Below are 13179 nucleotides of genomic sequence, written 5' to 3' on the forward strand. Positions count from 1 at the left end.
AACCGCTATGGTGATGAAGATATTTAATTTATATTGCAGTTTATTTGCTTTTAAGATGATATGACATTTCATGTACTAGAATTTTTATTATTTAATGGTTTTTTAAGATTAAAAATAATGAATTGAAATAAGAAAATAAGGATTACAAAATCTTATGGGAATAAGTAGATGAATTTGTAATTTTAATTATTTTTTTTTTAAGTTAAAAAAAAATTTATACTTTTTAAAAAAAAACTATAGCCGATAAAGCACTATTTTTATCAACCAAATAATGCCTTAACGGCCAAATGCATTGTTTGTGGTACACATTTAAAATTTAAAGCAAAAAAATAAAAATAAAAACAAATTTTAAGGGGAAAAAAAAAGGTTTTTGACCGACTCATTGAATACCGCGAGGCGGCTTGCGAGGGAAAGCGGGCCCCGTATGCTTTAGCTAGCCCGCTGCGCGGCCAAAGGGCCTAACTCTCTCGGAATTTGGGCTTCCGTGAGCCCGCTGCGGCTACTCTTAAACTAAACACTTTGAAGGATAGAGATTTTAAATTGTCTATAACTCTATCCAAAGTGCTTTCAAAGTTTGAAACGGTGCTCAACATTTTTCTAGAGTCGAACAAATGAATTTTCAAATATATGAGTTCACATTATGTCTTATTTTTAATTTTAATCGTTTTTACAACTTTAAAATAAGAAGGGTAAGTTTAAAATATTAAAAAAATATTATATTAAATTTTGTATTGGAACTATTATTTTTACGATAACAAAAATAAAAAGACTAACACTTTTTATGAAAAAGAAGAAATTATATATATAATTATATATATATATATATAATTATATATATATAATTATATCAATCTATAATTGTGACATTATAGCCGAACCCTTTTTTTTATTTAAATGTCCCTCTCGTTGATTTAAACTAAACACTTTGAAGGAGAGAGATTTTATCTCTTCTATCTCTATTCAGTACCATTTAGGCTTCGTTTGGATACACAAAAAAGGAAAGAAAGAAAATGATTTTGAGAGAAAAGAAAAGAAAAGAAAAGAAAAAAAGAAAGGATAGTTATAATTTATATTCATGTTTGGATAAATAGGAGAGAAAAAAAGGAATTGATAATATTATTGTTTGGATAACACAAAGGAGAGAAAAGAAGGGAAAGGATAATAATGAAATTACCATCTTACCCTTTTTGGTGGTATTAGTAGGGCAAAATCATTTCAGCCTCCCCAGTTGCCTCCATCTCTCTCTGTTCTTGTTCTTACAGATCTGAACTTTCCCTCCCCCTGTCTCTCTCTCCAATTGCAAACTATATATATAAATATATCTTCTATTCTATGTATTCATCTCTCTCTCTCTCTCTCTATATATATATATATAAAAATATATTCTATTTTTCAAAACCCATATACAAGAATCAGAAGTTCAAAACCCATATGTAATCCCCCCCCCCCCCCCTCTCTCTCTCTCTCTCTCTCTCTCTTTCTCTACAACTACTGCAAACTATAAAATCTACGAGAACCAATTTGTTAAAAAAATCAAAACCCATATCGACATATCATTTCTGATTGTTAAAAAAATCAAAACCCATATCTATCAGTTTCCATCACCCACTATTCCAGCTCGGTTGCCGTTCACAAAGCTTCAGTCGGCCTACTGTCTCTCAACTCTCAAGCTTGCCCCTTTTGTAATTTTTTCCATTTCTCTCCAAATCCCTCCAAATCTTGCCAATTTTAGAGGGATTCCAAATGAGGGATTTGGAGAGATAGTTATCCCTCCCAATCATTTCTTTTTTCTCTTATTCTTTTCATCCAAACACCCAAATCACTATCCTTTCCTTTCTTTTCTTTCCAAATCTCCCAAAATCCCTCCATCCAAACGAAGACTTAAAGTTCTTGTTCAACACTAATGACTACAAAATAAATCAATTGTCTATAACTTTAGTCACAGTGCTTTCAGAGTTTGAAACGGTGCTCAACATTTTTCTAAAGTTGAACGATGATTTTTAATTATTATTTCGGATAACCGGTTGTTTTGGTCTGTCCCAGTAATCGCATCAGAGGTAATGGACATTCACGCCCAACATAAAGCCTCATCTTCAACCTTGATCCAATTATTATTTTGGATAACTAGTTGTTTTTGCGGGAGTTTTGAGTTACTTGATTATGGAACACTAGTACCACAATATTGATGAGAAGTTTGGGATGGTTGCTAAGAAGGTTTGGATGGTTGATGAGAATGAAATTGAGATTCTCCTCCATAATAATTGATATTGTCTTCAGGAAATAGCAAAAAAACTCATCGTTTGATGGGTTGAATTAGGTGTTGTAAAAAAATGGATGTCAATGATCCATTGAATCAAAATGAGTTTGAAAATAATAGCTAAGATTAAGAAAATAGAAGAAGAAATAAGTTGAATGGTAGATAATAGAGATGTGTTAGATGTGATGAATGATGGTAGGAGTTGTGGTATTTGTAGAAGATAAGTTATTTTAAAATTTTTAATTTAATTTAATTTTTTTTTTTAATAAAGTTGAAAAAATTTGAATTTTTAAACTTTTTTTTTTTTTTTCTTAAATTATAGACGTTAAGACACTATTTGTGTTAAACAGTGCCTTACATTTTTTTTTTTAAAAACAAAAAATTTAAGGGGAAAAAAAAGTTTTTTAATTTATTTTTGGCCCAAATAATTTTTTTTGGACAAACGGTGCCTAAACAATATATGTTTTATTTAATGAATTTTATTATTATTTTTTAAAAAAATGAGCTCAAAATAACCTATTTTAGGATTTTTATTTTTTTTATTTTTTATACAGTGGCACTGTTCAACATTGTTATTGACCGTTTGAAAAAAAAAAAAATAATAAAAAAACCTTCCTTTTGGTTCAAGAAAAAAACAAAAAAAATATATATATACAGCAATCCATTTCGGTCTCGTAGTATTTCACGAGCTGGCCTGCGAGTCAAAGTAAGCCTCACCCAATTAAGCTAACCCGCTGCCTGGAATTTGGACTCCCAAATTGCTAAAGAAGGGTTTTAGCTAAACCAAGAATAGACTAACACATTTGCAAATATTTTTCGGTGTGGGTCCGTCATTTGACTAGCCCCCACCATGGTCAAATGACCTTACAACATTAGTCTCTCAATGGTGAAAGTGTCCCTCTATAAAAGTTCAAAATTAATATAATAACTTATTTATATGTCCCACTCGTTGATTTAAGCTAAACACTTTGAAGGAGACAGATTCTAACTCTTCTATCTCTATTCGTTACCAATTAAAAGTTCTTGTTCAACACTAATGACTACAAAATAAATCAATTGTCTATAACTTTAGTCACGGTGCTTCCAGAGTTTGAAACGGTGCTCAATATTTTTCTAGAGTTGAACGATGATTTTTAATTAAATAAAAAGTTAAAAATTAGGGTTTGTGGTTTCAAATGGGGTTGTAGTTCGGTGGTCGATAGTTCGGTGGTCGATAGTCAATGTGGTCGGTCCATAAAAACACAACAACGTAGAAGTTTAGGTACGCATTCGTCTCCAGGGATTTGACAAATTTTCCTCGAGGGACTCGAGGAAAAAGCAAGAGGAAACATTCCAAGTATATCCTTTGTTTCTTCTGAAAGGTCTTCATGTTATTGGTTTGCTAAAGTTGTGATTTTTCTGCTCTTGTTTGACCAATATAATTTTTAAATATGTGATATTTTTTGTGGGATGATTCCAGAAACATCAAGATTTCTTTTTCGTCTCTTTTTTTTTTTTTTAAATTTAATTTATTTTTGGTAGGTGAAAGAACATAAATGGTATTCAATGTATAAATTTGGGAGATCTTGTTTGGATGGGAAATGATATTCAATGGGAGCTTTTAAGGTCATTTTTTTAATTTACTTGATGATATATTTAGCAGCAAGTTTTTTTTTTTTTTTTTTTTTTTTTTTTTTGTATTAAAAAAAAAAAAAGTGCTGGTAAGTTGGTAAAAAACTTGATGAGTTATAGGAGGGAATGTCACGTGTAAAATATTATATAATGTCTCCTATTTTTGGACTTTTTTCTCCAAGAAAGAAATAATTTAAATTTCAAACAGATACAGAGTATTACCGAATTAATTTATGTTCTCTCACCTTCCAAAAATAAATTAATTTAGAAAAAAAACAGACGAAACAGAAATCTTGATGTTTCTGGAATCATCCAAAAAAAATCAAATATTTAGATATTACATTGGTCAAACAAGAGAAGAAAAATCACAATTAATTTCTTACCTCATCGATGACGTCAGCTCACAGCCACCAACCACTATATTTATGTACCTCACAAGAGCCACAACCACCAGGTGTGACGGTAAAAAGGCTGAAGACAGAAGAAGGCTTGTCTCTCTCACAATCTCTCTCTCTATATATACATTTTCATTGCTTGGGTGAAGTTACTGCTACAATTGTTCCTCATGGCGAAATCACCAGAGACGGAGCACCCAGTGAAGGCCTTCGGATGGGCGGCTAGAGACAACTCTGGTGTTCTCTCTCCATTCAAATTCTCCAGAAGGTATTCTCTCTCTCTCTCTCTCTCTATATATATATATATATGTTTGTGTATATATACATTTCTTTGGTTTTTTCGTGCAAATTGGGACTAGGGTATCATCTGATTAGTGTTTGATTTTTTATTTTGGTGATTGATGAAAATGGTGTTTGAAACGATGTTTGCAGGGCAACAGGTGAGAAAGATGTGAAGTTCAAGGTGTTGTATTGTGGGATCTGTCACTCTGATCTTCACTGCATCAAGAACGAATGGGGATTCTCTATGTATCCTATCCTCCCAGGGTATGATTCAACTCCTCTCTCTCTAGCTCTCATCTTGAAATTAGTTGATTCTGCACCCTAACCACTGTTTGATCGATTGAGATGCTCATGTGAATCTCCATGAACATTATAGATTCATGAAAAAATTTGAGAATAAATATTCTATTCAAAATTAGAAGTGTATGTGTGTATATATTACATATGTCGATATGCATATAGAACGGTTCTTTATAAAATCCATAATGAAAATAAAACAAATTAATCGCTTTTTGCCTTCAGGCTCTGTTTGTTTTAGCTTAAAATATTTTCTATGTAACACTTTTTCATGTAGAATGTTTTTATTTATTTTTTATTTTCAAGTGTTTGGCAAAGATTTTAATAAAATTTTTAATAAAATATTTTTGAATTAAAATTCTTATTTGAGTCATTGATAATAATTATTTTGACAACAAATATAAAAAAAATAATCAATTAATTAAAAAAAAAATGATAAGGAAATCGGTTTCATTGAATGAAACTTTTTTTTTTTCTCTCTCTCTCTCTCTCTCCACTTTAGAAGATACTACCTCACAAAATCAATAATGATAACAAAAATAGAAAATTGTATAATTATTCTCAAAGAAGAGATTAGCCTCGTGGTATCGGCCTTATTAATCTTTATAGCACATGTAAAATGGCTCTTGCCCGCTAAACTCTCTCTAGGCTGCTTTTTGGTCATTATGTAACTCTTTCATGTACTTGTTTGACATGATTAGTTTTGGAGGATTAATTGGTAAGTTGAAATGATTTTCTTTGAATTTGGGACTACCAAACACTGGAAAAAATATTTTCTCAAACAAACAAATGGAGCCTCAATGCAACATATCTGTTGAAGGAGTGCTAAACACAGTCGCACATCTGATTGGTTAAAAAACTCAATTATGGGAGTTGTAATTAATGCCTCTTTCCTATTTTTTTTTTTAAATTATTAAATTTGAACTTTTAAGACCAAATGATCCTTCTATATATCTTATTTCTTTTCCCTGCTTGTATGTGTGTGTATATATATATAACCTTCATTCTTCTTTACTTACCTATCTTATTTTTTCTTTTCTTTTTTTTTTTCCAATTGTTTTTAACTCTATATATATATTTTTCACTGTTTCTCCCTCTTCTTTAGATAAAGCGAGGGGAAAAAAAATTATGTGAATTGATTGCTTTTTTTTTTTTTCTTTTTTTTCTTTTTTTTTTTTCATTTTCTATATATATATATATACACAGTAGTTAACCATAGTGTGAATAGATTGGAAACCATACTTCTCTTATTTTATATATTAACTAAAACTCAAATTTTATAATATTACCTCAATTAAGACTCAAATCTCATATTATTATTTCAATTAAATTACATAAAATCAAATACAAAATCCATCAAGGTGGAATATATATATATATATATATAAGACAAGTGAACAAAAAAGAGAAAGAAAGTAATGAATGACAATTGTTAAAAAAAAGAAAAAAAAAAAAAGTTAAATATATCTAACAAAGGAAAGAAGGAAAGTTATTAGGAATAAAGAAAGAGAGAATAATTTAAAAGGGTAATTTGGTCTCAAAGTTGAAGTTTTATAATTCCAAAAAAAAAATAGGAAAGCGACATTAATTAGAAATTATTTTTCAACCAATACTTATTTTTCAACCAATAAGATGTGCGCGACTGTGAATGCATAGACTGTGTTCAGCACTCCTGTTAAAGAATGTGTACTTTGCCAAATTAATTTATCCATACTAAGAAATGCTTAGAGATAGTTTTGTTATTCATAGCCATTTAGTTGATGGTACTCAATTTGACAATGAAGTGACACAATCTCGTGTTTATATGTTTTGAATCTGTTAGTCCTATTAGTGTTATTGCAAATATAGGAATGACAAAGCTTTTACATGTCGTTTATATATATATATATATAATTAAATATACTTAAATTTTTTTCCCATTAACTTATGTGAAAGAGTGTAGTGGTATTCCTTACATTCCCAAATAAAAGGTCAAGGGTACTAGTCTTCATTATGGCGAAGTGTTTGTATTTCTTGATGAGGGAAAACAAACAAAAAGTAAAGCAAAAGTGTATTTTATTAACGTAAAAACAAAAACAATAAATATGGCCATACCACTATGCACCACATACCAAATTGGGAAATCAAACAATAAGCATGGCCAAAGTGGCATGCCCACTAGGCCCAAGTTTATTTTATTTTATTTTTTGGTGGCATGAAACTCACACACGCATGCCCCATGTGGGAAGTTGAACCCTCTACCTTCAACTTCGTAAGTATCACTGGCGGTTAAAAACCATGCCCTCCAATACAACACTGCTAAACAGGGATGCAACCTTGATGCACAACACCGTTTTAATTAAGTAGATAATTTGGAGTGTTTTTTTTTTTCCACAGTTTTAGACTTTAAAGATGACACATGATTGTGTAGTGTTGAATATATCAATGTGCATGCCTAAAGTCTTTTGGACAGGGTTCTTCTGTTGGTTACATTACTGTTGAGATGAATTGTGCAATCCTATAGTACTGTATATATATGTATATTTTTTTTTTATAAGTACCTAGAATACTATAATGATCTGTATTCCACATTTTACCAAAAAATAATATCATAGCCTAAGACTATAGAATGAAGAACTTTTGGTAGAGTTATTTTTACTCAAGTTTTTTCTATTGTTGCTGATCAAGGACTTGAATAGAAGGCTTAGGAAACCAAATCATCACAAAACATGTGGTTACTTAAGGACTACTTTTACTGATAGTTTTCTGAGTGGAATGAGCATAAAAAATTCCATTTGGAGAGAGAGCCTTTAAGGAGATTAATTGAGTCTGATTTCGGTTTAAAGGGATCCTGATGCATGTTACATTTAAGCTCTCAATCAATCCTTGTAGAGTTAACAACGGGCTACCTACAATCACTGTCGATGTTAATATTTGCAGCTACCTGTAGCCTTTTTATGGATGTATATATTCTTGACATGTAACTCTTCTCTAACCTTTTGGATGCTGATTAATTGTATGTTTCTAGTTTTTGGATTTTTTCTGGATATATTACAAAAATATGGACTCTCACATATATATGTCAATGGGATTGGTTGATGCAGGCATGAGGTTGTGGGCGTAGTGACTGAGGTGGGTAGCAAGGTAGAGAAATTCAAAGTTGGGGACAAAGTTGGTGTGGGTTGTTTGGTTGGATCGTGCCGCTCATGTGACAACTGCGCTAAAGATCTTGAGAACTACTGTCCTAAACTGTTGCTCACTTACAATTCAATCTACTATGATGGAACAGTCACATATGGAGGTTACTCTGATACCATGGTTGCTGACGAGCACTTTGTGGTTAACTGGCCTGAAAGCCTGCCTCTTGATGCTGGTGCTCCCCTCCTGTGCGCGGGGATTACAACTTATAGCCCTCTGAAATATTTTGGACTCGACAAGCCGGGTAAACATGTGGGCGTGGTAGGTCTAGGGGGTCTCGGCCACGTAGCTGTGAAGTTTGCAAAGGCTTTTGGGGTTAAGGTGACGGTGATCAGTACATCCCCTAGCAAGAAAGAAGAAGCCATTGAAAAGCTAGGGGCTGACGCATTTTTGGTCAGCCGTGACCCGGATCAGATGAAGGTATCTATGCTTTTTTTCATTTCTGTTTTAGGCACTATAACTTTACCGAAATTATTGTATGTTACAATTTTTGTTTTGGAATGTTTTATATAGGCTGCTATGGGCACAATGGATGGGATCATTGATACTGTGTCTGCAACTCACCCTATGTTACCATTGATTGGACTGTTGAAGTCACACGGAACGCTGGTCTTGGTCGGTGCACCAGAGAAACCACTAGAGCTACCGGTGTTCCCTTTGCTTATGGGTAAGTTTTCAACATCACTAATCTGTTCTAGCAATGTGAGAAAGAGGCAGCTTGTGTTAAGCATAACTTTGCATTTATGTTGCAATGCAGGGAGAAAGATTGTGGCCGGAAGTAGCATTGGGGGGTTGAAAGAGACGCAAGAAATGCTCGAATTTGCGGCGAAGCACAACATAACAGCTGATGTTGAGGTTATTCCAATGGACTATGTGAACACTGCTATGGAGCGCCTTCAAAAAACTGATGTTAGATACCGATTCGTCCTTGACATTGGGAACACCCTGAAAGCTCCTCCTTCTTAGCCGTGTAGCTCCTGGATTTTGGCTTCTGCTTAGGATGTTTCATGGTCAGACAAGGGATCCATATTTTAGTAGTTGTGTGTGTGGAATTGACTTGATTAGCTTTTCAAGTGCCTTCTAAATGCTTTGTATTTTTGGAGGCCGGTTGCCAGGTTCTTTTCATCTTGTGACCACTAAAAATTGAACTTGTAGACCTTGTGCTTATTTAATGAAAATGAACAACAAACCTTCCCATGCTCTATGATTTCAATCTCATTTGGTATTTTGTTGTGGAGATCATCTTCCACATGCCACGTACATAAGTTCCATGATCACTAGCAGGATATACTTGCTAAAGCTAATGAGAATATTAGGTCAACTTAAATTTTTTGTGATCGATCAATTTACTCAGAAATATCATCACTTGAGCATTTACAATCGCAAAGATAAATATTGAAAAGTAAAACAAGTAAAGTGTTTCGAGCGTAAAATGTATGAAACTAAGTATATTGAACTTTGACTTAGGTTTACACCCTCCTTCACTCTATCAATACCTAGTCTACGTGACACCTCTGACTTTGCGACTTCTCGTCCAATAGCTTTCGGCTTCAAAATTCCTCGAACCTTATAGAAGGATTGCTGGTAGTCAACAACACTCCACAAGTGTCTTGACCTCTTAAAAGTGTGATCGGAAATTCTTTTTGTTAGAATCTGAATTTGATGTAGTGGAAACAAGATACGTATTTCGGAATTTTTGAATCTTCAATTATGCTCCAATTTCGATGAGATAGAGACCAACACTACTAAATCACTCTTGTATATATATGTGTGCTCTCAAAACAAAAATAGAAAAATCAGATTTGATTTTCTGAAAAATATATCTCAAAAGGCCTTCCTCAAAATAATGACTTTTTGGAACAAAAAGTCTAGTTGAATAAAAGAGAGATTATATAGAAGTTTGGAAGACCTAAAGATATATGGAAACCAAGTCAATTTCGTGCATACACAGTATAGAGAAAGTCTACCCAAGATAGGAATAAAAAAATATATCAAGAAGGTAAGTTACTAAAACAGATCTGAAAACCTTGAACCGGTTTAGGGTGGTTGAACCGGGTGAAGTTGGCCAGTGAGTTTTTGTGACAAAACAACTTTGACACTTGAACCGGTTCGAGGTGATTGAACCAATTCAAGTTAGACTTGAAAACCACTAAACAGCCTCAAAAGTTGAACATGTTTCAAGAAACTTAAACCAGTTCAAGTTGCACAGAATGTAAAGTCTTCCTAAAAACATAAGTATAATCCTCGCAAGTGTACTCACAGAAGCTCTTACATCTCTAAAGTATTGTTCTCATAATCCTGGAGTGTATCAAAGTATGAATACTTGAACTTCTTCAAATTCGCTTCTGATCTTAGATATTAAAATTATGAATTGAAATTTTACAACTCGACCGAACTCGTTTTGACAACAAAATTTGCCAATTACAAAATTTATATCTTACAATCTCCTCCTTTAGCCACTAAAAACAACATGTAATATACCCAAGCAAGAAAACAAATTACAATGATTGTCAAAAATAAATAAAAGCGAAACTTTTCTTGAACCACATGAAGTTTCAATAGTTTTAGCATCTTTAACCTGTAATCTGCGTATTAGCTCAACAAAACTACCACCGTGAAGCTTAATCATGAAAGATAAACATAAGCATAAAATAGTAATGAAAGCTAATAATGGAAATGCAATGATCAAGTGCTCTGATGACGGCCATTCCTTGTACGCCAAAATTGATGTAGTGAATGTGCGGTTCAAGAAAAGCCTTTTGGGTCAAGTTTAAATTTATAAAAACCACTACCAACACTACTACTAAAGTAGTAAGAGTGAGTAGGGATCGTCCCAAGGGATTATGGGGATTGAGCAATGTCGTGGAATCACAATTAGGGCTAGTAGGTCGAGTGATCAAACAATTGGTTGGTTGGTTGATTAAAGAGCAACTAATTAAACTAAGTAATAGCAAAAGAGTGCAATTAAGAGTAAGTAAGAGAAAGAGAGAGAGATCTTGGGGTTTAGAGATCACCACCAAGTAATGCATTTCTATATCATTGACAAGTAATTAATGAGGGTAAATAGTGGGTTGAAATATTGGTGTGTGTGTATTTGGTTGATTCAACAAGCAAGGATGACTAGTTAAGCATATATTGTCTAAACATCATGTGAAAGGCACAATATATCTAAGCAATGAAGCATATATTGTCTAAACAACTTGTGAAAGGCACAATAAATCAAAACAAGTCATTAATCCTTTCATTAAGCTCACAATCCAAATACAACACAAGGATAGAGACATATGCTAATTGCATTCAAAAGCTTGGATCATCAAACAACAAGCATAGATTGTCCTCCCATTTAACACTACACTACAACTACACTACATCTACACTACTAGCATGAAAATAAACTAGGGGAAAGGCATAATCCATCAAGAGATAAGCATGAACCATCAAGAGAATCACAAAAGCATTCTTTTAAGCACAATGTTTTGACAATCTCCAAATTTATAGCATCAATACACATAGACATGCATCAATAACACAAAATCTAGAGATAAGCATATGAACATCTATTCTAGCATACATAGACATACGAATAGAATGAAATGACCAATTGGAAGCATTAAACCATATAAATCATTGAATAAACAAGATCTATATATATCAAAGTGTCAAAACATCAATTACAACACTAATCCCTCAATAATACACAAGATTAAGATATAGAAAGCATGGTTGGGGCTAACTCTAGCCCCAAGAGGATGTCTAGCCACTCATGGTGATGATGCTCCAACCCTTAAGGGCTAATTCCATGGTTGAAATTTGCTCCTTGTTGATGAAGAGTCTCCAATGGTGTCTCTAGCCTCCTCCTCTAAGCTTCCTCTCCAAAAGATGATATGAAAAATTAAATTGGCTCTCTCTTGTAAAAGCAATCCTTATCCTTATATAGGTAAGTCAAAATAACACCCAAAATGAGTTGGGGTCGTGGACACACTATTCCCTAATGATTGGATAAATGACAACTTTCAATGAGATGGAATTTGAACTTTTTCGCATTGGAGGAAGTTCGATCGATCAAACCTTGAACTTGGATCGATCGAAAGTAAGTGAGATCGATTGAACTTAGGTTGGATCGATCCAACTGGCTGAGCTTTTTGAAAAAAGACAAATCTGAGATATTTATGGGAAAAGGACAAAAGTGGTTAGTGGGTGGTACAGCTGTGGATAGGATCAATCATTTGAATAAGGACAAAAGTGTTCGATCGATCGAAGGATGGTGTTGGATCGATCGAACTTTTGGAATTTTGTGCTTTTGGGTCAAGGCTTGGATCTATCTTGAAGTGCTGAGATCGATCATTGTTCGATCGATCGAACCTTGAACTTAAATCGATCGAACTTTGTTGCTTGCCACCTTTGGCTTCATTTGCTTCCTTCTTTCTCCACTTTGCTCCTTTCTTTGATTAATCCCAGAATTACTTCAATTAAGCTCTTATTTGGCTGAGTTAGCTTATTTTAGGGATAAGTGTCTGAAAAAGGAAATAATACGAAATTAATCTAAAACGGTAAAGTAAGATAGATAAATGTACTAGAATGCCTAAGCTTAAGGGGTTTAAATACGCACTTTTCAGTGCTCATCACACCCCCAAACTTAAATATTGCTAGTCCCTAGCAATGAACTAGAAAGAAAAGGAATGAAATAAACAACTATACAAGTATGAATCTAGAAAACAATAAATGGATAACGCCACTTTCGTAGGGAATACGATTGCATTTAGTATATGCAACAAGCTTTTTAAACTCCTAGGTTACCCCTAGTGGACGAGTGAAGTCTCGTGAGGGCTTTCAGAAATGGAACCCACAAACATTAAGCTCATTCTTTCAAAAGAGGCACCAATATTGCAAACAAGCATTGGGAGAAAACTATTTCAAGTATGCAATTTTTCAACCCTTTCTAAGCAATCTCCCAAAATTTCAACATCAAGCAAGCAAGTATGGTCCTCCACACATCAAGAAAATGATCATGCGAATTAAACTAACTTTAGAATCCTTTTGAGTGGACCGGCATCAAATGTGTTACTATCTAAGCCAACTAAAGAATTAATCACATCCTTACCCTCAAACTAGCATACAAATCTAGTACCGATCATCAAGACAAAAAGTGGACCTTTTATT

General features: G+C 33.3%; 1 protein-coding gene across 1 annotated transcript; it reads left to right on the forward strand.

Annotated features, from left to right (window-relative positions):
- Window positions 1-4330: 4330 nt before the first annotated feature.
- LOC132267065 (8-hydroxygeraniol dehydrogenase-like) lies at window positions 4331-9223 on the forward strand. The gene is made up of 5 exons (XM_059768115.1): window positions 4331-4531; window positions 4696-4809; window positions 7926-8439; window positions 8533-8686; window positions 8777-9223. Exons 1-5 carry the CDS (start codon window positions 4434-4436, stop codon window positions 8983-8985), a joined length of 1089 nt encoding a protein of 362 aa, XP_059624098.1. The 5' UTR covers window positions 4331-4433; the 3' UTR covers window positions 8986-9223.
- Window positions 9224-13179: the final 3956 nt, after the last annotated feature.

This window comes from Cornus florida, unplaced genomic scaffold, assembly GCF_030987335.1.
Source record: "Cornus florida cultivar Cherokee Brave unplaced genomic scaffold, ASM3098733v1 CherokeeBrave_3.0.0_Hap2_Chr07, whole genome shotgun sequence".
Classification (NCBI taxonomy): domain Eukaryota; kingdom Viridiplantae; phylum Streptophyta; class Magnoliopsida; order Cornales; family Cornaceae; genus Cornus; species Cornus florida.

Excerpts from the sequence above, each read along its gene's own strand:
- LOC132267065 (XM_059768115.1), top strand. The coding sequence starts at position 4,434 with ATGGCGAAATCACCAGAGACGGAGCACCCAGTGAAGGCCTTCGGATGG. Across the intron at positions 8,440-8,532 it reads GTGACCCGGATCAGATGAAG|GCTGCTATGGGCACAATGGA; the intron begins GTATCTATGCTT and ends TGTTTTATATAG. Across the intron at positions 8,687-8,776 it reads GGTGTTCCCTTTGCTTATGG|GGAGAAAGATTGTGGCCGGA; the intron begins GTAAGTTTTCAA and ends GTTGCAATGCAG.